Raw genomic sequence first — 26,047 nt, 5'->3', positions numbered from 1 at the left:
TCAATGAATTATTATGTACATTTTTAAAAGAACTTATTTTTTAAAAATCTTTAAAGAGTGTTTTAAAAGACATTCGTTAGCATTTTTTATTAATGATATTATGTTAGAAATCTCACATTGCCTAGAGATATAACATAAGTAGTCTTTATAAGGATAGTGTAAATCTCAACTCTCAAGCTAGCTTTTGTGGTTGAGATCCAAACATATTTAACATGTTATCAGAGCTTATCCTAGATCTAAGTATATTTAATATGGTATCAAAGTCTATCCTAGATTCATTTGTTGTTTGTTATGGAGAACTCTCATGTTTGAGCCACCTATTGTTGTTGATTTCATGTTCCAGCTTGTTCAGTCCTGGACGTGAGAGAGTGTGTTAGAAGTCCTACATTGACTTGAGATATGACATAAATAATCTTTATAACGATAGTGCAAATTTTAACTCTCGAGCTAGCTTTTGGGATAACATCCGATCATATTTAGCATATTAGATAACAAATTTTTGAGAAGGACCATTGATCAGGACCACTTTTATTGGCAACGTTTTATTTTATTTTAATTTTTTTTTCATGTCGTTTATATTATGTGGTGGTGGTATCAATTACATTCAATTATCTTACAAGTACTTGACAAAAAAAATCCAATTATATATTGAATTTTGTGGTACCAAATTTTTTCACCCCTATAACCTTACCCGATTCTTCTCAGTTATTATTATATATGCATTTTCTTTCAATCAAACATATATACGATCCAATTTCTCTATCTTTTATTCCTTATTTTAACTTTTTAAATCATGGATCATAGCTCTGACAAATTTGCAGCTACTGGATTTTTGTTCTTGCAACCCAAAAATATTGGGTTCTTTGAACTATTTAGGGTCTATTTTGGCACTACTAAGTTACACAAAGAAAACTTTGTCCAATGCAATGAGGTTGTTGAAGAGGAAAGTTTGGATGAATACAAGTCTCTTGTATTTGTATCGCTATTGTTACAAAAGTTGATGCTGTTGTTTAAGTATCCATTGAAATATCTTGGCTTCACTATTGAGTTATTTTTTAACTTGGCTAGTGGCAATTGCAACATTTTCCAGATCATTTCCAACCTTCTCCAAGGTTTGTTATTTATCTCTAAGTACTACTTTTGGCATGGTGATGTTTATATCTTAAATAAATATAAGATAAGATATATACACTTTAATCAAAATATTGATATATTTAGTACAAATTATAGGTCAAATATACAATATCTTTTTTTGTTGAAGAGATCATATTAATTTGAAAAATACTTGAATAGTCAATAGAATTTTGAACATTAGATTTGGACACATAAAAAAAAGTATTTAGTAAATGAAAAGGTATTATATTTTTTAAAAATATTTACACATGAATAAAAGGTAGACAAGTAACAAGTTGCGTCGCTAAACCTTTCTATATAGCAAAACTTAATCTTTAAAAAACTACATTCATGAGCTTAAGCGACACAACATTACTATGCATGACATTTGAACTCTTTTCAAAAGGTTTACAACCTCTGGTACTAGATTTGGACTCATAAAAATACATATTATTTAATGACTTAAAAATACAGATTATTTTAATAATTTTTCCTTTCTACTTTTTGTTTAATTATTTTTTTTTAAATGTGTTGCCACATAAAAATTTCTACTCTCCGTGAAATCTTGTGTTTAAAATCGCATAAAAAAATTGTTTGTGCCAAGAATGTAATTCTTCAATAGGCACAACCACAATGTAATTATATTTAGGCACACATATATCATTGAATTTTTTTTTAAGATAAATAATTTAATCATATTATTTAATATTAATCAAAAATTTTTTTTAAAAAAAACAAATATTTATTAATAGATGCACCTTATTTTTTATATGGAAATTTTAGAAAATGTTTTAAAGACACATCCTTCAAGTTAATTTGGTAGGGCATACGAATTTTTATATATTTTGTTATCATTAGAAAAGAACGTACATCAAAATAAAAAATGATTAGCATTTGATGTTTAAATAATTACGTGAACAGGTAAGGAGCTAGTGGATACAAATTCAGCAGATTATGTATCAATTATTGGTCATTTGGACAATAGAGTGGAATTGGACAAAAGGATCCAACGTGATGACCCCAAATATAATGTTGCTTTGTCTATGATGACTTCTAAAGCAGCTTACGAGAATCAAGCTTTTATAAGAGACACCGTTGAAAATCACTGGAAGGTACAAATTAAATCACTCTTTGATTAGTTTCTTTTGATCAAAGGATGATAATTAACATATGTATAATTTATTTATAATAAATTGGCTACTCTAGCTAGATGTTAAAAAAAAAAAGTTTTTTTTTTACTTACAAAGATACATAAATTTTAGGCTTAATTGCACATTTAGTCTCTTATCTTTATTTTAGGTTTCAAGTTACTCCCTTATCTTTTAAAAGTTTCAAATTGGTCTCTAATCTTTTGTTCCGTTTAAGGGACCAATTTAAAACTTTTAAAAGATAAGGGACCAATTTAAAACCTAAAATAAAGATAAGGGACCAAATGTGCAATTAAGCCTAAATTTTATTTTTATTATAAGCAAAGATACATAAATATAATTTATATAAGTTAAACATCAACCTTTACAAACAAGGACCTATGTCCTATACATGTCCCGAGTATTTGGAGGCCCGACTTAAATATTAAAATGGGTCCTTAATAAAAATATATAATTTTAAAATAAAATCATGTTTTACACAAAAAAAATTGAAATTCATGCTCTATTTAAATTATAAATAACATTAAAGACACAATAATTATCATTGTAAATAACATAAAAAGATATTTATCATAATCAAGGCCAATTTTAATTTAATTTGAAATAAATAGAGCTAAAATTATGCAAAAAAAAATGAAATTGTTGGGATTTGAACCACAAACCATATAAATGCAAATGCAATACTTAATAAAAATTGACAATATATAACTATTAATAATGTAAGGTCTCGAAATTTTATAGCCTAAATTTTTATCGAAATTTGGAGGCCCGATGCCGTCGCATATGTTATATGTGTGGTAGGGCTGGATAGGATGTATTTTATAAATGATATTCACATATATTCTTTGCAAACTCAATTCTCTTACCGCTCAGGGGGTGTTTGTTTCACTTCTTAAAATAATATTCCCAGGATACTGAGGCTGGAAATAAATAAACCCACGTTTGGTATATTGGAACAAAAAAAAAAGCCTTGGAATAAAAAGTACCCAGGAATCTCAAACTACCCACTTTCTTCCCACGTTCTTTTCCAATTTATTCCCATGAGATGAGGGCTGGAAAATTTTGTTCCCAGGAACCATGAACCCATGTTCTCTATGAAAACCCATTTTTACCCTTTGATTTACCCGCTCAATCTTCCCTCCAAAACAATTTCCACGTTGAAACAATTGCTTTATATTCTACTAAATTGTTTGTTCATCACCAACTTGCAATTTTTTCTGGGTTCTGGATTTCACCTTGTTGTTCCAGGTAATAAGATATGATCTACTTCTTTAAAACTCTTCCAATTTTTCCACTCTCAGATTTGTATGGTGTTGTTTGCTAATTTTTTTTCTTGATAATTTGTTGTTGTTTGCTATTATTAAACATAATCATGTTTCTTCTTTGAATTACCCATTATTGCTTTTTTTTTTTAATGTAAATTAGTGTGAGAGTATGGTGAAAGAAACAAGGAGTGGAATAAGGGGAATATGGTTTTAGTTGATTATTGATATATTTTTCTTGGAACAGAGATGACTATCATTTGTTTGTTTGCATTTTTTTTGAGATAAAGATACCAATAAATTACACAATTTTAGGCTAGAAAAAAGCAAAAAATAAAACAAACCCGTGGAACACCACCAACCAGGAACAACAACAATAAGTAAACAGTAACCAGCTACAACATGTTTGCATTCGTTCTTTCAATTTGTACAAAATTATTATGATTGTGTCTGTTTAGAACTTGATTAATATCTATTGGTTGTGCCATAATTATAGGGATTATCTTTGAGTGTTATTTTTGTCCCATAATGAATATGATTTTTGTCCAAGAACAGCTATGTATTGTTGACCTTTTTCCCCAATTGTTTTCACTTTTAGTATCGTTAAAAATGTGTCAGGGTTGGTGTTTTCCCCAATTTTGTTCTTCCATTTTGTTTCTTTCATGCTGATTCTAAGATATAAATAGAGATCTATTATTCTTTAATTTGTCATGTATCTTCCTCATGAGATCTATTATACTATATAGTTACATGTTTGTGCTCAATTTATTATGTTATATATGTTACCATTTCCATGTTCTGAGATATAGTATTATGATATGTGCAGCACATTAAAAATTTATTTTTGATCATGACACGTTTGATGAAAGTGCGTGAAAGGAAGAAAAGGATTATAGCAATGTTTATCATATATATGGACATGTTGAATAATTTTATGTTGCTGGCCATTATGTTATGCTACCATGCTTTAAGTGAGCGCTTGAAAAAGCGAAAAAGATCATGGGATTGTTATGAAAGAAGTTTAATTAGAGAAGTTCATTTTCGTAGAATTATTTACAATAGTGATTTGGCTTGTATTGAGAATACAAGGATGGATAGGGCTGCTTTTCATAAACTATGTGACATGTTAAAAGTTATTGGTGGATTACTTCCTACTCGACATATGTGTGTTGAGGAATTGGTGGCCATGTTTTTACACATATTGGCACACCATGTTAAGAATAGAATGATTAGAAGACAATTTGTTAGGTCCGGTGAAACAATTAGTAGACATTTCACAAATGTATTATTGTCAGTTTTGAGGTGTCACAAAGAATTGTTAAAACAACCTAAACCAATATTGGAGGGAAACACAGACGAAAGATGGAAATATTTTAAAAATTGTTTAGGAGCTCTTGATGGCACTTACATCAAGGTCAATGTGCCTGAAGCTGACAAAAGTAGATACAGAACAAGGAAGGGTGAGATAGCTACAAATGTGTTAGGTGTCTGTTCACCGGATTTACAATTCATATATGTTTTGCCTGGTTGGGAGGGATCGGCTGCAGACTCTAGAGTCCTTAGAGATGCTATTTCTCGACCAAATGGTTTAAAGGTTCCTCAAGGTATAAAAGTATACATTCATATACAAATAAAACATGTCTTGCATAGTTTATGGATATTAACTTTTAGTTTTATGTATGATAGGGTATTATTATTTATGTGATGCTGGATACATGAATGGAGAAGGATTTCTTACTCCTTATAGAGGTCAAAGGTATCACCTCAGTGAGTGGAGGAATGGGTTACAACCATCTACCCCTAAAGAATTTTTCAATATGAAACATTCTTCAGCTAGGAATGTAATAGAAAGATGTTTTGGGCTTTTGAAAGGACGTTGGGCTATATTGAGAGAGAAGTCATTTTATCCTGTAAAAACTCAAGGAAGAATAATAACAGCTTGTTGTCTTCTACATAACCATATTCGTAAAGAAATGGTATTGGATCCTCTGGAAAGGAATTTAGGATATGATGAGGTCTCCGATGAAGTCATGTCTGGTGACATGATAACTACGGTGGAGCCAAGTACTGCATGGAGTCAATGGAGAGATAATTTTGCATTAGAAATATTTAATAGGTGGAGAGGAGGAAATCATTGAATAATTCTGTGTTTGTTATTTGGCATTTCTATTTTTATTGTAATTTTTATTTTAAATGTACTATCATTGACTTTGATTTAAAAGTTTCATTAGTCAAATATATTTGTGTTTGAGTTTATATTTGAAAATATGCACTTTCTACTATGATTTTATTTATCATATATAATGTTTTCAATTTTAACAAGCACATACTTGTTGAGTTTTGTTGAATAGATGGACGGATCTTCTGAAAATCAAAGTGTAAAAGCCACAAAGCGACAATGGACTGCCGAAGAAGATGCAGTATTAGTGCAAGGTTTGTTGAAATTGGTAGATGATGGTTGGAAGGCTGATGCAGGGTCATTTAAACCTGGTTATACTAAAGTATTAGAGAAATATATTCTCAACAAATTTCCAGGTTGCACATTAAAAGCTAACCCGCATATTGAATCAAGGGTGAAACGTCTAAAATCACAATATTCTGCAATCAAAGATATGTTGGGTCCAAGTGCAAGTGGTTTTGGGTGGGATGATACTCGGAAGATGATTATAGTGGAGAAGGAGATCTATAGTCAATGGTGCAAGGTAATATGCCACATATACTACTTCACATTTTATCTATTCATAACATTTACCTTTGCATTAAATTTATATTTCTAAACATATTTTCATTCAATGCAGTCTCATCCTACTGCAATTGGCTTGTTTGGAAAACCATTTCCACACTTTGATTCTTTGGATACTGTATTCGGAAAAGATAAAGCATCTGGTAATGCAGCAGAAGATACTGTTGATATGCCTGTTCAGATGGAGAAGGAACAGTTTGCATCAACTGAAGGGGGCGGGTCAGGAATTAATTTGGATGGCGATGAAGATGATTTTCTGTCACAGATACCAGAAACACAGACAGCTAACACTACTAATTATAGGACTGGAAAGCGTGGGGGGAAAAGGGTGAAGCATAATGATGATGGTTCTGATAGCTTCTTAACTTCAGTGAACAAGTTAGGTGAGTGTTTTGCTAGCGGTGTTGAGAATATGAAACAACTATCCTCTTGTTTTATGCACGAGAAAGTCACAGCTGAAAGGAGGAATCAAATTGTCTCCATATTAAGTGAAATAGGACTATCTGATGATGATGTTGTGATGGCTTCTATGCTTATAACCAAAGACAACAACCTCTGTGATTGTTTTTTCGCTATGAATACTCCTGAATTGAGAAAGAAGTTTGTGGTCATGCTGTTACGTAACAATGGTTTTCAGTAGAATTTTGCATATTTACTATTTCGAATGTTTTATTAAGAAAAACACTTATGTAGAATTTTTCTTTGGTGATTTTATTGTTTAGTTGTTTTTATCATTGTTAAGTAAAAAACTCATGTACGAATTGTCTTTGAATCTTTTTATTTATTGAAGTGTTACTTTTGCTTTGATTAACACTGGTGTAACTGTTTAGTTGTTTTTCTGCTATGCTTATTTCTTGATTGTTAACACCGAAACTTTGCATGGTGCGCTTATTTGTTAGCTAGGCTGCAGGTCTGCTGTGCAAACTTGTGTTTTTGCTGCTGGTCGCTATTTTTTTGTTTTTCTCTGGTTTTAGTTTGCGGTTGTAGAGGTTCAGGGCTGTTTGTTTTCTGTCTGGACTGGTTTTTGTTTTCAAGACTGGTTTATTAGCATATTAGTTTCATGGTCTATGTGTCGATTGATCTTTTATGCATGTTAGTTTCAACTTATGCATAGGAGAATATGTTACTGTCAAGGTTTTAGTGATTTGTCAAAAGCTAACAATTAAGGTCCTATGAATTGTTTACAATCTTCAAATTTTCGTTAAAAACTAGAGAAATAGATACACCTTTTTATTCAATTTTCTTTTTTTGAATACAGCAAATTTTTATTAATAATAGAGTTTAATGCATAAGGCTTTTTTTGAATACAGCAAAGTTTTATTAATAATAGAGTTTAATGCATAAGGAGTGCAAAACACAAACTCAGAAAAGAGATACATGAGCAATAATAGAGGCATTTGTTAGTCCATAAGGTGTTCTTTGGTTGTAGTGAGAATAGACGAGTGTGGAACGAAGCTGGACTGAATAGTGAACTCTGTCTTTGTTGATATATGCAGACCTGAAACCGTTGATTGTGCAGGATCAGTCGCAACGATTGCTTGATGTATATGGAATAACAGGAACAATTGGGCGTGTAATGGATGTTACAGCATCAATCTCATCCGCCTGCTACTGCTACAGCGCTGCCTCTTTTTTGATTTTTTGAGCCTGTGTATTCTTGCCTCTTTTTTGGTCTATGCCTTATTGTTTAACACATTTTTCCTGTTTCTTTGTAATTTAGGGGACTAGTAGACCTTGTATTTATTCTCCTTTTCCTATTATTTAAATATACATATTTAAGCCTCTTAAAAGAAAAAATTGATGCTTCATAGGAACTTTTGTTTGGCAATATGACTTTAGTTCCAAATTGTTTCCTTCAAAGTGAAATTGACTTACTAGTTTGGCACTTTCCTTTCATTATAGTAGGAACTTCTGTTGGTGATTGACTTGCAAACTAAGTTTAGATATTCCTCTTTGTCACCTTATACTAGTATGTTGAAGATGTGATGAATCACCAATGGCAACAACATTGAGATCATTTCAGATGCCCGGAGGCCTGAGTGATGCTACTTTTCTTCTGCTACTTGTGTATAAAAAAAAACATTTGATGACTAAATCAACTATGTAAAGACGTATTTGATCATAAAAATGACTAACAAAACACTCATTTATACTTGTTTTTGTAATTTTGATATGCACTTTATAATTATAATAACAACATTTCACACATTCAAATATCAAAATAGATATTTACCCCATGAAAATTTTCATTCCCATTGAAATTGCTAATTTCGTAAAACACTAAAATACCTTACATTCAAATTGGCTTACAGTGATGATATATATTGAATTCAGTCATGTGATTAAGAGAATGAATGAATGAATGAATTGATTTATCAATTCAATAGCTTTTCTAAACCACCAGTGCGTATATATCTTCTTTTCACTTTCGAATATACAAATTTTGTATATAACAATATAGCCAATTGCAGTTACTAGAATGAGTAATGGAGATGGAAATTAAAGCTACTATAATATCGTGAGAGAAATTTTGGACTTCGATACAAACAGGTTTTGAAAATATGGTGATGATCATGAATAGATTTTGTAAATCCCCAAGCCAATATTGTTGGTTTCATTGTATATTGATTAAGGGTATTTTGATAATTATAACATTAATTCTCAGGAATATAGATTGCAAACCAAACATAGTTTAGTTATTCCTTGGAATTTTTTAAGAAAAACTGCCCAGGAATAAAGTAACTAACCAAACACTTTTTTCCCTATTTTCCTGGGAACAAGATTCCTACTTTTATGTTCCTGGGAAAGTTAATCCTGGGAATCAATTGTCTATCCGTGAAACAAACACACCCTCAAAAAAACATTTACATGTATCCCACTAAATTTACCCAATTCCAACTATTTAAGTAAATATGGATGAATTGTTTAATTGTTTCTTAGAATTGAGTATTGAGCCTAACTCAACCCTAGTAATTGGCTTGTAAGATGAGAATTGTCTCTTACTTATAAGCCCTTGTCCAGGCAAACTCACATTCGATGTGAGACTTCTTAACACACTCCCTCACGCCTAACACTATTGTGCTTGGTGCGTGGATATAAATGGTGGGTGGCCCGATAGCGGGTGGCCCAATGAATCTTGGAGAGAATTTGATACCAATTGATACGGATTGAACCTAACTCCACCTCAAAACCATGGTTCAAAGGGGAGGATTGTTTAATCCTATATGAAACCCTCACATCGGGTTCATTACTTCCGATGTGGGACAATTGATACGGATTGAACGTAACTCAACCTCAAAATCATGGTTCAAAGGGGAGGATTGTTCTATCCTATATAAACCCACCAAGTTCATTACTTCCGATGCGGGATTCCAAGTTGGGTTCATGAAGTCCAACTAGCACATGGAAATCGGTAACCAATCCGCCCGCTGAACAATCGGCGTCCTGACGGTTCATGCTTTCCCTTTCTTTTTTAGGGTTCATTCTTCCCGTTCGGTCCCGGCGCCCAAGGATCGAAACTTGCTCTAAATTAGAATTTGATATTGAATTTAACTCAACCTTACAAAACCGACTTCTAATTAAGATTTGGAACATCTTAACAGTGTGATGTGGTATGCGTAGTAATTAAGATTTGAAATAATTTATTCTTTACTAATGTTAATTTTGAACTCTTGCATAGATGGAAGTTGTGGCAAGCGGCGATTACTGGAATGGTAAGTGCAAAAATAAAGCTTACTCTCATGTTTTTCCATTAAAATAAGGGTGATAATGACTAGAAATATCAAAATTGTTAGGTCAAAACGTTATGATTGCGATGTAAACTTCAGTCCTCTTTTTTGTATGTGTAAATTTACAATAGTTTTTCATTTTATCCGTGTACTAAAAAAATAAAAATAATACCTTAATAAGGATGCAATGGATACATATTTATCGGGTATCCATAAAAAGTAAGTATAACATATAGGGTGAAAACCGTTATTACGAGTACTATAAATACAGGTATAATTAACCATAAAAAGTACTCTCTCTAAAAATATAATATTACTAAACTATCGCACCATTTTAATAAAAGATAGGGTAAATGATCATTTACCCCTGCAAAATAAGCAAATTTTCGTTTACCTTTTTACGCAGATTTTTTTTTCTGTTTACACCCCTGCAAAAAATAGATTCCATTATTTTGCCCCCCGTGTGTACAACATGACATGTGACTGTGCAAAGCAGCTGACGTGGCTTGTACTCGTAGAAAAAAATATTTATTTTTTAAATTCCACGTCAGATAATATATTTTTTTTAAAAATTCCTAAACAAAAATTATTTCCAAAATAAAAAATTCCTACAAATAACAAAAAAATTCCTACAAAATTAAAAAAAAAATCCTACAATTTTGTTTTCTAGAAACCTTACTCCCAAAATACTAACATTTACTCCAAATAAAGTTTATTTTCAAATCTTTTTTAATTAAAAAAAAACATAATCTTTATTTTTTCTTTAAACAAAACTTTAATTTTTTTGTTAATCTCTTTGAATTAAAAAAAAATAGAAAAAAAAAGTTTTACATTTGAGGCTTCAATTCTCGTGTGATATTAAATTATGCAGCAACCTTAGGTTGCACTATATCCGCAGCACTAAATTATGCAACAAAAAAAATAAAGTTTTGTTTTTTAAAAAATAAAGATTTTGTTTTTTTTTATTTAAAAAGATTTGAAAATAAATCTTTATTTTGAGAGCAAAATAAGAAGAAAAAAAATTATTTTGTGAAAAAAATATTTGTAGGAAATTTTTTAAAAAATTTTGTAAGATTTTTTTTTTATTTGTAGCAATTTTTTAAAATTTTGGGAAAAAATTCGTTTTTTTATTTTGCAAGAAATTTTTTTTAAAGAAAATATTACCTAAAATGGAAATTAAAAAAATATATAAATTATTTTTTTCACGTGTACAAGCCACGTCAGCAGATTTTCACAATCACATGTTCTGTTGTACACACGTCAGCAGATTTTCACAATCACATGTTCTGTTGTACACACACGGGGCAAAATGAGGGAATCTATTTTTTGTAGGGGGTAAACAGAAAAAAAAAATTACGTAAGAGGGTAAACGAAAATTTGCTTATTTTGCAGGGGGTAAATGATCATTTACCTAAAAGATATTTAGATTACAAACCTAGATATCTAATCAAGCTGGTCGCACATTTGTTATTAGCTTTATTAGTTGATTAGTTGATGTTCTTGATGTGTCTTTTGTAAGGACACAATCCTTTTTTTGTTTTTGTTTTTGTTTTTGTTTTTCTTTACCTCATGTAACCAAAAAAATAATCTAATCATTTGAAATATGTTTTGGACGTTTATAGTTTTGAATAAGTTAAATTCTTTAGTTTAAAACTTTCATAATTCAAAACTTCAAGAGCTTTAAATACTTTTCTCTAGCTCGGTTGTTTAGGTTTAGGATGAAGATATATATCTTCACTGACTCGGGTTCAAATCTCTCACTATTTTGTTTTTTAATTATATTTTTAGTAATAGTCAGTGTATTATTATTTTATTTTAAAAGTTTTCACTTTAAAAATTGTTTTAGACCTCAAAACTTATTGAGTCAGCCCTACCCAACATACTCGAACTCTATCGACCGTCATCCTAGATTAAAATACTAACAATAAGGTTGATTATTATTTGTTTTCTGAAACTTCACAGATTTTGAAGGAGAAGCTACAACTCAAGCTTATGTACTCCTAAATAAAAGTGACAATCACGACACTTATATAGTGACTTTTAGAGGAACTGAATTCTTTGATGCTGATCAATGGTCTTGTGATTTTGATATCTCATGGTTGGAGCTTCCTAGTCTTGGAAAAACTCATGCTGGTTTCATGAAAGCTTTAGGTTTACAAAAAAGTAATATGGGATGGCCTAAAGAAATTGACAAAAATAATCATGGCCATGCACCTGAAGCGTACTACTTCATTAGAGATTTACTAAAGAAGCATTTAGATGGAAATGATAAAGCAAAATTTATTGTGACCGGTCACAGTTTAGGTGGAGCTCTTGCTATTCTATTTCCTGCAATATTGATATTGCATGAGGAAACATTTCTTTTAGAGAGGCTTGAAGGAGTGTACACATTTGGTCAACCAAGAGTTGGAGGTGATATATTTTCTAAGTACATGGAGAAGAATTTAAAAGAAAATGGTGTTATGTTTTACAGGATAGTTTACAGCTATGATATTGTTCCTAGGTTGCCCCCTGATTACAAAGATATCTTGTTTAGGCACTTTGGGACATGTCTTTATTATGACAGAAACTATAATTGCAAGGTACGTCATAACTACTTCCTTCATTCCTTTGTAAATGTCTATTTCCTCGGTTTTTTTTTAGATGTCTTTTGACTGCAGATTTAACGTTTCTAATTAACTGTCGTTTTGGTATTTTAAGGGTAGATTTGTCAATTATACCATTATCTTTTTCAATAAAACTAATTAATGCTACATATTTGGAAAATTAAAGTTTGTTTCTTTTAAAAAAAAATTTGGTATATAACATATTAAGTTTTTTTTTGTACATAACGTATTAAATTTATTGAAAAAAGAAAATGTGTGCAGAAACACACTTCGCTAATTTGATGTTACTATTCCAAAAAGACTGTTAAAAAGGAACTGTGTATTTAGTAGAGTATATAATTTTTTTCACCCACACATATAATTCTTTTTAGAGAGTATATAGTAATAATAACTTTTTTGTATGCGACATTTACAGAAAATGCAAGAGGAACCAAACAAAAACTACTTCTCTTTGTCAGAGATAATTCCGATGTCATTGAATGCTTTTTGTGAGCTCATAAGGAGCTTTTTTATGGTTTCAAGATATGGATCTGAGTATCAAGAGGGATGGCTTTTAAGAATTTTTCGACTTGTGGGTTTAGTAATTCCTGGTGCATCTAATCACATACCCCAAGATTATGTTAATGCTACTCGGTTGGGATCAATACCCTCGAAGATGGATTGATGCATGAATTTTGACATTTGAACTATCAAAATACTTGTGCAAATGCACAAGTCATGCGAAGTTGATTATCATATTAATATAGGCCGATTTTAACATGCACAAGTGCATCATGTCTTTCATGGTACACAAGTTAATGATATCATTATAACGAATACGAATTTTACAAAATCCACCGTTATATTGATAGTGTTCTGGTAAAAAACAAGGGGGTTTGTATTATTGATTGAATGGTGTGATTACACTCAGTCCAATCCCAACAACCCTGGGAGTTTTATAAGTCAGAATTCGATCTTCTTTACAGATGAAAATAACAAACTATTTATAGACCATTGAAGCCTTCTTCTCCAAGCTAGGGTTCCTACAAATCCGGTCTTCAGCGCCTTTTCCGGTGATGCAGCGTGAAAGTAGGAATAAAAACCTTGGTCTCCAAGCCATGGCAGTTTCAAGGAGTTGTTTTCTTCATTCCCAAGTTAATCGCTAGGGAAGGATGAAGATATTTCTTTCTCGTGGGTAAATCCGTCTTATGGGCGTTATCCATCGTTACCTACCTCGCCCAAGCCTCGTATCGCCGAATGGACGTTTAAAATTTAATTGTTTTGGGCCTGTTTCCTTTCTCATATTAATTGGGCTAGTTTGGTTTTGCTTTTAAGCCCATTGCCCGGTCCACAGCCCCCCAAGTACGAAGTCCAAAGGGGTGAAGTACTTGAATGTGATTCGAATTTCCCTTTCAATATTATGGCGCGAAGTTACATCCTCTCCCACTCCCTGGCACACGTTCCTCTGTTCATGTATAATTTTCCTCAACCGTCTCCCCACTAACTACTGCCACGATGAGATTTCTTTATCTATAAATGAAGCGTTCAGCGCCCCGATCAACTCATCCCTTGTTGTTCGCTAACCTTTTAGACTTCTTTTCCCCATTATGTCTCCCAAAAATCCTCCTTTTGAATGCGGTCAGTCTCCCGCCTCTCCGGTTATCAAGCGGCTCCGTCGCATGCTGACCATAAATACTGAAGACTTGATGGAGGATTTTGGCGAATTTTCTGAATTCGTCAAGGAGCTTAACGACTACTGCTGGAGGTTGACCAAAGAAGAGAAACGCTTTCTCGATAGTGTGCTTCGTCTGGAGAAGGAACTGAAGGATAGTGCATCCTTTGTGATCGCTGTGGAAAATGTGAAGGAGTGCCACGCCGAAGTCACTGAAGCTGTTGACAGCCAGATAGAGATTACGAAGGAGACTATGGGTGTGCAAGAGGAGATCTTGGGGATATGCTTCAATGAGGAGCGCAGAGTGGATGATCGTCTGGCGATGCTGAATAAGGAGATGAAGCCGCTGGTGAAGAGGAAGAGGGCTCTTCAGGGCGAAATCAGGGACGATGTCACTAAGCTGATTTCTAGGCGTCACTCCCTGGTGGACCTATTGGACAAGCAGAACGAACTGAGAGAGGATTTGAAGCCTATTGAAGAAAACATGGTGAAGGCGAAAAGGGTGAAACGAGCGTTGGAGGAGATGCATCGTATCGCCGTCGCCGATGCCAGTGAATTGGGAGGTTCCACCATGCCATGAAGTTCCTGCTCGCCAACTTTTCCCTTTATGCTTTTTTCCTTGCGTGTTTGTAATTTGCATTTAAGACATTCCTTGTTTGTTCTTCATACTTTTTGCTTTCGTTGTATTTCCCTTTAAGTAATTTGAATTTCAATCTTTCCTTTTCCGTTATACGCTGCTTTCTATTTCTGCTAGTATCGCCCTCCTCTAAAATCTCCATTAACTTAAATGGGTCAAACATTGACTCCTTGGAAAGATAAAAGTGGTATTTATCGAGACAGTCAAAACTTGATGGTTACGACCGTCCACGCATTTATTGTTGCCGTTAATAACGATGTTAAGGTTGAATATTGGCTATAAATATCTCCTGCTAAAACTCGAATTTTCATCAACTTGTTTTGAATCTTTATGATGGAAAATAACAATGCGAAAAAACCTGTTGCCGGAAGCGCTCCGCCTCAGCGAAGGAAGAAAAGGGTAGAGGTGTCTACTTCCAACTCCACTCGCTCCCGAAGGTCTAAGGATGTCAAAAAGGTGGAGGTTATCGTCCTTTCCTCGGATACCTCCGATTCTGGTAGTGGCGATGAGGATTACGTTTCGTTTCTGGAGACCTATGTTCCTCCTGAGCTTCGTGCTTCTTCGTCAAGTGAGGAAGAGGGGTCCCGAGTCACCGTGGAATCCAAGATGACTTTCCCTGAGCCTGTGCAGAAGGATTCGGAGTCTGATTGATAGGATTTTAGGATTTTTCCATATAGCCTTGGTTTCTTCTCGTTGTACTTTTTATTTGCTGCTAATAACAAAGATTTTCTTTCTTACTTTGAGTAGAATGCATTACTTTTATTTTTTCTCCTTGATTTTTTGGTTTCTACTCGTTGGGCGTTGTTTTGGATATCTTCGCCGCGCCCCACGGGCGGATCAAACTTTTTCGGCGAGATAATTTGTCCTGGCGTGGCCTTCCCTTTAAAGGCGTTATAGTTAGCCGTCCCGCCTATAGGCGTTGTATTTAAACATCTGACGATAAATCTTCTATGATTTACTCTTGGGATGTGCGCTTTGACACGTACTTGATCCGACGACTCGTATGACACTACTCGTTCGAACCTTATAACTTCGAATCGACGTTAGGACTAAGGTTTATAAATAGGGAGTTTTTGCTCTTTTCCTTCCTTCCATTCCTTTTGCAACTTCTAACCTAGTTCTACCCACTTGTCTTTCTTTTCGTAACTTCGGTATAGCTTCATTTCTTCCTCTTCAACCTTCGGTAGGGCTTCTCAATCGTTTTTAAAGACGTCCGTTTCTCTCGGCTTTGAAGTGTTACCCGTAAGGTATTTTATTTCGTACCTTTATTCTTTTTCTTGATTTAGTTTCGCTCAGAGGAGGAAAACCCTAATTCATAGGTTTAGAGAATGGTTATCCTGAGGGAGTTAGATGAGAATGAGGGGAGAATCTCGGCCTCTTCTCCTGGTTACTTTGAGTGGGCGCGACAAGTTCGCGCCCATTATACTAGGGCAAACGGCGTTCTTAATAGCCGGGGATTTTATTCGGAGTTGTGGGGTTTTGATGTTGGAAGCAGTAGCGGTAGTGACAGTGATAGCGATAGTAGTAGCGGTAGTGATAGTGATTGTGTCATAATTTCCCCTTCCTCTTTCACAGGAAAGCGGAAAAACCCTTGCCGAGATTTGGTGGTTGCTGGCTATACTCCCGTCACCATGGAGGTTCCTTCAAAATACACTAGTGCGGAGATGGTGATGAGCTTTAGGAAAGCCGTCAGGCTTACAGAGTCCAGACATGAGGAGTCTATCATCACTGAGCCTGTCCGAGAAGATGAGTTCGTCTTTTTTAAGAACGGCACCCCGCCGGATTACTTTTATCTCTATACTGGCGTGATCCAACCTCTAAACCTCTGGCTTCCTTTTACTTCTTTCGAAGCGGAGATGTTGAGGGTTCTTAATGTCGCCCCCACTCAACTTCATCCTAACAGCTGGGCCTTCATAAAAGCCTTCGAGGTGATGTGCCTAGGTTTTGAACTGGTACCCTCGATTGGTGTTTTCTTCTGTTTTTACCATATCAAAAACCTAAAACCCCAGACTATGGTTTCTCTTAGTAGTCAACCCAATCATCGCCTCATGAGTCTGTATGCCTCCAACTTCAAAGGCTTCAAGGACTCCTTCTTTAGGGTTCGCAGTAGCGACCAACTTCCTGATCTAATGTATGATGAGATAGGAGATCCCTTGTTCCCTTTCTACTGGACTGACAACCCTAGGCTTATAAAGGGAACCATCTTTGAAACTTTGAGTGACTTCGAGCAGGACATTGTCCACTTTCTCGATTCTTTTGCTCTTATGGACACTGCTGATATCCTTAGATGTGAGGGTAATAGCGAAGCTTTGACAGAGTATTTACGTAAGTGATGAACTTTATTTTAATGTTGATCTCGCCTTATTACTAACCTGTGTTTTTCTGATTCCTTTATTTTTCAGAAAGAATGAGGACCATTTCGAATGAGGAAAGACTGGCGTTCTTGGCGAAAGCTCGTCAACAAAAAACCAATCCTGCTGCTGGCGTTGCCGATCCTCTGAAGCAGCTACAAGTGGAGGAGGCTGGAGTTAAAGAGGGACGGAGCAAGAGAAAGCATGACGGGCGCATCCCTGTTGAGATTCCAGGAAAGGCTGCTGCTAAAGAGGGTGTCGTCCCGCCACCTAAAAAACAAAAAACTGAGAAGACTATCCAACCAGCTGGAGATGCCGACAAAGGCAAAGGCGTGGCTTCTAGTTCTTCTCAGCCCCCCTCTCAAGACGCCGATGCCGATGCTCCTCTTACCTGGAGCTCTTTTGATCCTTTTGATTTCATTGAAAGGGGAGTGACTATGGTTGGCGATATGACTCGCTTCACCAACACTCCTACCGCAGATCTCAGGAAGAAAGCTTTGGAATACGAGGTGAAGGGCACTCTTCTCAACTACTTGCTGACAAATCGCCAAGAACAAGAGGTCCAAGAGGCGAAGCAGAAGGTGAAGACCGTTGATGATAACCTTGCTGATATTGAGAAAAGATATACTGAGACCAAGACCAAGTTGGAGGCAGATATTAAGAAGCTGAAGGATAGCCAAGAGAGCGAGGCTGAGAGGTTGAAGAAGGAATATGAGGATAAGCTGGCGAAGGTGAAGGAAAGTTATGCCGCCTCCGAGACCAAGCTGAAAGAGAATGCTGCTGCTCAAGATGAGGTGATTTCTAAGCTTTCTAAAGAGAAAGATGCAGCGGTGTTCTCCGTGGGGACCTTGGGCGAAGAGAAGGAGAGGTTGGAGACTGACGTGAAGGAGCTTCAACTGTATGCTGCCAACCAGTATGAGGAAGGCTTCGCCTATGCCCTTGAGCAAGTCAAGCTTCTTTTCCCAGACCTCGACGCCAAGCGCTTAGCTGAAGCTGATGCGATGAACCAGATTATTGACGGAAAACTTGTTCCCTATGTACCTCCCAGTGAATGATATGACTTTGTTTGTAATGATTTTTGTTCTCGCCCTTCTGTGGCTTTTTGTAACTATTTTGTATGCCCTCTTGTGGCTTTGAACAATTTGCCCCTTGGCTGGGTCCTTTATAAATTCCTTTATTCGCCTGATTTCTTCTCTTCATAACTTTATGAATTATTTTTGCATTACGTTGTGATGTAACGCCTTTTGTTGTTCTCGTCTAGGAAACTTTGTCCTTGCACCTGTGACATCTTCAACTTTCTATAATAATTGTAAATTGGTACAAATAACTTTATACCTGTTGACTTTTTGGCGTTATAATGAATCGCCCGCTTTGGTTGTGTACAAGCTTCTTCTGGCGGTGTTGATAATCTCGCCCTTTTCTTTGCTGTATCTTTTTCTGACGTACCCCACTCGTAAGACTTACAGGTAACGCCAAGGCCTTTCAACCTTGTTTAATTTTGCTTTTTCTGACGTACCCAACTCGTAAGACTTACAGGTAACGCCCAGGCCTTTCAACCTTGTTTAATTTTGCTTTTTCTGACGTACCCAACTCGTAAGACTTACAGGTAACGCCAAGGCCTTTCAACCTTGTTTAATTTTGCTTTTTCTGACGTACCCAACTCGTAAGACTTACAGGTAACGCCAAGGCCTTTCAACCTTGTTTAATTTTGCTTTTTCTGACGTACCCAACTCGTAAGACTTACAGGTAACGCCAAGGCTTTGCAACCCTTTTTAATTTTTCTTTTTCTGACGTACCCAACTCGTAAGACTTACAGGTAACGCCAAGGCTTTGCAACCCTTTTAATTTTGCTTTTTCTGACGTACCCAACTCGTAAGACTTACAGGTAACGCCAAGGCCTTGCAACCTTTTTAATTTTTCTTTTTCTGACGTACCCAACTCGTAAGACTTACAGGTAACGCCAAGGCTTTGCAACCCTTTTAATTTTTCTTTTTCTGACGTACCCAACTCGTAAGACTTACAGGTAACGCCAAGGCCTTGCAACCTTTTTAATTTTTCTTTTTCTGACGTACCCAACTCGTAAGACTTACAGGTAACGCCAAGGCTTTGCAACCCTTTTTATTTTTCTTTTTCTGACGTACCCAACTCGTAAGACTTACAGGTAACGCCAAGGCCTTGCAACCTTTTTAATTTTTCTTTTTCTGACGTACCCAACTCGTAAGACTTACAGGTAACGCCAAGGCTTTGCAACCTTTTTATGGTTCAGCGCTCACATCTGAGTTGATCTTTAATAAAGATTCAGAGCTCAAGTTTGAGATAACCATTTTTGTTGATTCAGATCCCGTAACTTAATCAGGTTGATGCAAATATTTTGAGATATGCAGGAAGATATAAACTACTAGAATTTTGAAATTCAATGAGCCTCGATAAAAACCCCAGTTAAAACAGGGGAAAAGAGTGTCTCATTGTTTTTTATTCATTTATGAAAACGGTTCTTATACATCATTTAAAAATATTGCTTAAAGAAGAGGATGGTTGTACTTATTCTTCCACCAATAAAGTGATGCTCCGCGACTAGCTATAGTAGAACTTTAGGTTTGCTACGTTCCACGTCCTGGGGAGGATTTTTCCTTCCATGGTCTCTAGGCGATATGCTCCTCCTTCGAAAGCTTCTTGCACCCGGAAGGGGCCTTCCCAGTTTGCTGCGAACTTTCCTCCTTTATCCTTTCCCATAGGTCTTTTCAGCACCAGGTCGCCTTCTTGAAAACTCCTTTGTTTGACTCTCGTATTATAGCGCCTAGCGGCTCTTTGCTTTATGGCGAATTCTCTGAAATGCGCTCTTTCTCTTCTTTCCTCGATCATGTCTAGGTTCTCTTCCAAAGCTCTTTCGTTCTCTTCCTGCGTCGTGGTTTCTCTGCGCCAACTAGGAGGATTTATTTCCACCGGGATCATCGCGTCCGAACCATAGACCATTGTAAATGGCGCTTCTCCTGTCGAGGATTGGGGAGTGGTGTGATATGACCAGAGGATGGGTGAGATGTGGGCTACCCAAGCTTCGCCTTTGCTATCTAGCCTTCTTTTTAAGGCTCTTAGTATCACCTTATTTGCTGACTCTGCTTGTCCGTTAGCTTGTGGATGCTCCACTGATATAAAGGTGTTTTTGATTCCTTTGCTTCGACAGAATTCAACGACCTTTTCGCTGGCGAACTGTGTACCGTTGTCGGATACGATGTATTTGGGCAATCCAAATCTGCAGATGATTTTCTTCCAATAAAAGATCTTTACCTGTTCCGCCGAGATGCTGGACACCGGTTCTGCTTCAATCCATTTTGTAAAGTAGTCTACGGCGACGATGATCCATCGCGCTTGTTTATAGCCAACCGGAAATGGACCAACGATATCTACACCCCACATGAAAAAGGGCCAAGGGGATAATACTGACTTTAGTGGTTCCCCCGGAACGTGATGCAGGTTGGCGTGTCTTTGACATTTGTCACAGTTTCTTACATACATGGCGGTATCATCATGTATATCTGGCCAATAAAATCTTGCTCTCAATATCTTTCCTGCTAACGCTCTTGAACCGATATGACTACCACATGACCCTTCGTGTACTTCAGTCATGATGCGATTGGCTTCTTCAGTGCTGACGCATAAAAGGAGGGGGGACGCGAATCCCCTCTTATATAGCTCATCCCCTACCATTGAATACCATGCCGCCATTTTCCTCAATTTAAAAGCCTTTTCCCTTTCTTTCGGGAGCTCATCCTTTTGGAGGTACCGGATAATGGGCGATCTCCAGTCTTCTTCTTCTATTACCATCATTACCTCTTCCCCGTTGATGCTGGGAGTTTTTATGGTTTCTTGGATAACGGTTCTATGGCTTCCTGGTTTTTTGGTGCTCGCCAGCTTTGACAATAGATCTGCTCTCATGTTTTGTTCGCGGGGAACGTAAACTAATTCGAACGAATCGAAATGCTTAGCTAGGTTTTGCACCTTCTCCACGTATTTGATTAACTGCGGCTCCTTCGTTTGAAACTTCCCTGATACTTGGTTGGTTACCAGTTGGGAATCACTCATGGCCTTTAGCTCTTTTACCTCCATATCGCTTGCCAACTTCATTCCTGCTATCAAAGCCTCGTATTCCGCTTGGTTGTTGCTAGCTTTGAAGGCGAAACGTAGTGATTGTTCTATCATCACGCCATCCGGTCCTTCCAGTACTATTCCGGCTCCACTTCCTCGCACATTGGAGGCCCCGTCAACTGAGAGTGTCCAACACGCTGTTTTCTCTGTTGTTGGTGGAGTGGACATCTCCAATACAAAATCAGCTAGTCTTTGTGACTTAATGGCCCCTCTAGGTGAGAAGGTGATGTCAAATTCCGATAATTCCACGGACCACGCCACCATCCTTCCTGCCAAGTCTGGCTTTCGGAGGACGTTCTTGATAGGGTAATCTGTTTTAACAACTACCTGGTGGCTTTGAAAATACTGCCTTAACTTTCTGGCTGTGACAACTACCGCGAGAGATAACCTCTCTATTCTTTGATACCTTGTTTCTGCTCCCCTTAAGGTTCTACTTACAAAATATATAGGTTTTTCTTCGCCCTCTATTTCTTGAACTAGAGCTGAACTCAAAGCTCTATCTGAAACTGCGAGATATAGGTAAAGGGTGTTACCTGGTAATGGGCGTGTCAAGATGGGCGGTGATGCCAGAAACTCTTTTAATTGTTTGAAGGCTTCTTCACATTCTGGTGTCCAGGAGAATCTCTCATTTTTCCTAAGAGATGCGAAGAAGTGGAAACCCTTTTCGCCCGCACATGATAGAAATCTGGATAGTGCCGCTATTCTGCCTGTCAAGGTTTGTACTTCTTTCACGGATGTAGGGCTCCTCATGTTTATGATGGCTTGGCATTTCTCGGGGTTAGCCTCTATTCCTCTGCTGGTGAGCATAAATCCTAAGAATTTTCCGGCTTGCACTCCAAAGGAACACTTCGCTGGGTTTAGTCTCATGTTGTACTTTCTTACTGATCCCATGATGTCCAACAGATCATCATCATGGCGACTTCCCTCGGAAGTTTTTACTACCATGTCGTCGATATATACTTCTAGATTCTTCCCTATTTGCTCAGCAAAGACCCTGTCCATCAACCTTTGGTATGTTGCTCCCGCATTCTTTAATCCAAAAGGCATGACGTTGTAAAAATAGTTGCAGGTATTCGACATAAAGGCTGTATGGCAGGCGTCGGAGGGGTTCATCTTTATTTGATTGTATCCGGAGTAGGCGTCCATAAAACTCAGCATCTTGCACCCCGAGGCGCCATCAATTAACCTGTCTATGTTAGGTAGGGGATATGGATCTTTGGGACACGCTTTGTTTAAGTCTGTGAAGTCCACGCACATTCTCCACTTCCCGTTGGCCTTTTTCACCATGACGACATTTGCCAACCATGAGGGGTATTTTATTTCTTCAATGAATCCTGCTTCCTTTAGTTTCTCTACTTCCTCTGCTATAGCGACTCGTCTTTCTTCTCCCACCTTCCTTTTTCTTTGGGAAACTGGTTTTGTGCTGGGTGATATTGAGAGTTTATGTGTTATCACCCCTTCGTCAATCCCTGGCATATCTGAAGGTTTCCATGCGAATAGGTCAGCGTTATCCTTCAAGATTTTGATGATTCGTCTCCTCTCCTCGCTGGGCAAAGCTGTTCCCAAGCTGGTTGTTTGGTGGGGGTGATCGCCAATTTGAACCTGCTCCAGGTCTTCTATAGGGCTTACCCTTCGATCTTGAAATTCCTCCCTCGGATCCATGTCTGCGCTCTCTATGATGTTTATGCCGCCTGGAATTGCGGCTTGTCTTCTTTCGAATTTCCCGCTTGCGCTGGAAGTTCGGTGTCGTATCTTTAAGCTGGATTCGTAACATTTCTTGGCGAGATTCTGATCGCCCCTTACTGTTCCTACTCCCCCGTTCTCAAGGGGGTATTTTATTGCTAGGTATAGAGTGGACATGGCCGCCCCTAATGTGTTAAAGGCGGGCCTTCCTATAATAATATTATAGGAGGTAAAAGGAGTTTTAACTACCAGGTATCGTACCTTGATAGTTTTGGCGTTGCTGCCTTCTCCAAACGTGGTAAGAAGGGAGGCGTAACCCATTACGTCCACTTGTTCGCCAGAGAACCCAACCAGGGTTCCGGAGTATGGCTGCAATTGTTCTTCTGCTAATTGCATGGCCTTGAAAGCTTCCCAATACATAATATCCGCTGAACTTCCGGAGTCTATCAATACTCTTTTTACATCACAGTTCAAAATTTGGACTTGTATCACTAATGGATCATCGTCATGGGGTGCTACCTCCAAACCATCCTTTGCCGTGAATGCCAAATCTGGTACGTTTAATGGCTGAGGCTGACTGACGAGGTATATTTCCGAGATAGCTCGGCGTACATACCTTTTTCTTGCTGAGCTTGATTCGCCCCCGCCTGAGAATCCTCCTGCTATTGTATTCACGGAGATTCTCCCCTTGGGAGGTTCTCTATTTGGCCCCGGAGGGTCTCGTGGCTCCTGCCGGGGGGCTTTTGGCACGACAACCCGCCCTTGGGCGGCGTCGTCAATGAATTTGCGAAGGTGTCCGCTTTTTATTAGTTCTTCGATTAAATCTCTTAAGCGGAAGCATTTTTCTGTGGAGTGACCTCTACACCTGTGATATGCGCACCAGGCGTTATCGTCCAGCCCCATGGGGATGTTACTGGTTCTCCTTGGGGGGAGGTTTGCCAAACCAGTGGCCAGAATCTCATTCAAGACGTAAACCTTTGAGGCGTTTAATGGCGTGAGGTCTTCATTGGCGGGATGACTCCTGAATTCTCTTCTGGGCGGTTGGCGGTAGGGCTTCCCATGATGCCTCTGCCATGGGTCACCTTGGTGGCCTCCCGATTTTGGTCGTGGGTGTTCGGGCGCTCTAGTGGCACGGCCCACGTATTCCTTCTCCTTAACGTCTCGTTGCCTTTTCTCGGCATTACTTTCTTCGCCCTTTATATAACACTCCGCCCTCTTGTTCACCTCTTGCATTGACGAGGCTGGCTTTTGGGCTAAGGACTCATTGAAATGTCCCGCCCTTAGCCCATTGTGGAAGGCTGCCACGAACATCTCCTGATTTGGATTTGAGACTTTGATGGTGGCTTCGCTAAATCTGGCGAGGAAGTTACGCAATGACTCGCCATGGTTTTGGCGGATGGAGAAAAGACTGGTTGATGTGACTTTCACATGTTTCGATCCAGCGAACTGGTGAATAAATTTTTTATGAAAGTCAGCATAACTCTCAATTGAGTTTCTTGGAAGGTTCATGTACCAACGCAAGGCGACATCCTTGAAGGTGCCGGCTAGTAATTTACACTTTAGATGTTCCGGAGCATTGATTATGGCGGTTTGTGTCCCAATTGCCATCAGGTGCTCCCTTGGATCCGTCTTTCCGTCGAAGGTAGGAAGGTGAGGAACCTTGATTGTTTCCACCACTTGGGCATCCCACAAGTGTTGTGCTAAGGGTTGTACGTCCATGACGCCCTCTCCCTCCTCCTCCTCCAAAATCAATTTCGCTTTCTCTTTCTCATTAGTTCTTTCGGCTTCGATGGCCGCAATTTGAGTTTGTAAGCGCCGTATCTCTACGACGGCGGCTTGCAGGGTGTTAACGCTAGAGCTATCGTTGTTTTCGTGCTCTCCAGCCATGTGAAGATGTTTAATTTCTTGTCTAGTTGCTGTGATAGGCTGGGATCAAATGATTTTACCGCAGCCCCACGGTGGGCGCCAAAATGTTCTGGTAAAAAACAAGGGGGTTTGTATTATTGATTGAATGGTGTGATTACACTCAGTCCAATCCCAACAACCCTGGGAGTTTTATAAGTCAGAATTCGATCTTCTTTACAGATGAAAATAACAAACTATTTATAGACCATTGAAGCCTTCTTCTCCAAGCTAGGGTTCCTACAAATCCGGTCTTCAGCGCCTTTTCCGGTGATGCAGCGTGAAAGTAGGAATAAAAACCTTGGTCTCCAAGCCATGGCAGTTTCAAGGAGTTGTTTTCTTCATTCCCAAGTTAATCGCTAGGGAAGGATGAAGATATTTCTTTCTCGTGGGTAAATCCGTCTTATGGGCGTTATCCATCGTTACCTACCTCGCCCAAGCCTCGTATCGCCGAATGGACGTTTAAAATTTAATTGTTTTGGGCCTGTTTCCTTTCTCATATTAATTGGGCTAGTTTGGTTTTGCTTTTAAGCCCATTGCCCGGTCCAGATAGTTTATATCATATAGATCATCCATGTCAAATTTTAAAGAAATTGAAAATCATATGATATGTCATTGACACCCATCAAGATTAACGGTTTATGAGTTTTTATTAAATATCGTTATTTTTGATGGATCTCAATGACATATCATATGATTTTCAATTTCGTTAAAATTTGACATTGATAATCTATATCATAAAAAATTTCAATTCAACGGTAAATTTTATAAAATTCATATTCGTTATAACGATATTGTTAACTTGTGCATCATGAAAGACATGATGCACGTATTCATATTAGCCAAAGCCATTAATATATAGACAATCTAGAAGTATTTCTTTCTTTTTTGGTATAAAAAATCCTAATATTTCTAAGTTTGTAATAAAGTATGGATTTAATTTTCATACACAGTCGGTGCAAAGGTAATTTTTTTTTTGTATCAAGATTAATCATCTGGTTCTCAGGAAAAAAGGTTCTAATAATCCAGAGTTCAACCACACAAGATAAAAAGTTTAACCAAGTTGGTCAGACTTGAACC

The 26,047-nt window shown here is 37.3% G+C and overlaps 4 protein-coding genes across 5 annotated transcripts; 3 read left to right on the top strand and 1 right to left on the bottom strand.

Moving 5' to 3' along the window:
- Positions 1-671: 671 nt before the first annotated feature.
- Positions 672-13,446, top strand: LOC123908385 (triacylglycerol lipase OBL1-like). The gene is made up of 5 exons (XM_045959004.1): positions 672-1,112; positions 2,035-2,225; positions 9,946-9,979; positions 11,957-12,576; positions 13,016-13,446. The coding sequence occupies exons 1-5, from the start codon at positions 794-796 to the stop codon at positions 13,262-13,264; spliced, it is 1,413 nt and encodes a 470-aa protein (XP_045814960.1). The 5' UTR covers positions 672-793; the 3' UTR covers positions 13,265-13,446.
- On the top strand, positions 3,129-7,077 carry LOC123908387. 2 transcript variants are annotated; one of them, XM_045959008.1, is made up of 3 exons: positions 3,129-3,509; positions 5,875-6,225; positions 6,322-7,077. In XM_045959008.1, exons 2-3 carry the CDS (start codon positions 5,875-5,877, stop codon positions 6,904-6,906), a joined length of 936 nt encoding a protein of 311 aa, XP_045814964.1. In that variant the 5' UTR covers positions 3,129-3,509; the 3' UTR covers positions 6,907-7,077. The 2 variants fall into 2 exon arrangements, with proteins under 2 accessions (XP_045814964.1, XP_045814962.1); XM_045959006.1 differs by lacking the exon at positions 3,129-3,509 and having other exon boundaries at positions 5,843-6,225.
- On the top strand, positions 4,139-5,777 carry LOC123908386 (protein ALP1-like). The gene is made up of 2 exons (XM_045959005.1): positions 4,139-5,127; positions 5,210-5,777. Exons 1-2 carry the CDS (start codon positions 4,374-4,376, stop codon positions 5,659-5,661), a joined length of 1,206 nt encoding a protein of 401 aa, XP_045814961.1. The 5' UTR covers positions 4,139-4,373; the 3' UTR covers positions 5,662-5,777.
- Positions 13,447-18,450: 5,004 nt separating the features above from the next.
- LOC123904934 lies at positions 18,451-23,968 on the bottom strand. The gene is made up of 2 exons (XM_045954535.1): positions 23,327-23,968; positions 18,451-18,537 (listed from the first exon to the last, which is right to left on the bottom strand). Exons 1-2 carry the CDS (start codon positions 23,966-23,968, stop codon positions 18,451-18,453), a joined length of 729 nt encoding a protein of 242 aa, XP_045810491.1.
- Between the last annotated feature and the right edge of the window lie 2,079 nt (positions 23,969-26,047).

This window comes from Trifolium pratense, linkage group LG2, assembly GCF_020283565.1.
Source record: "Trifolium pratense cultivar HEN17-A07 linkage group LG2, ARS_RC_1.1, whole genome shotgun sequence".
Taxonomy (NCBI): domain Eukaryota; kingdom Viridiplantae; phylum Streptophyta; class Magnoliopsida; order Fabales; family Fabaceae; genus Trifolium; species Trifolium pratense.
This window is presented reverse-complemented; position numbering and strand designations above follow the sequence as displayed.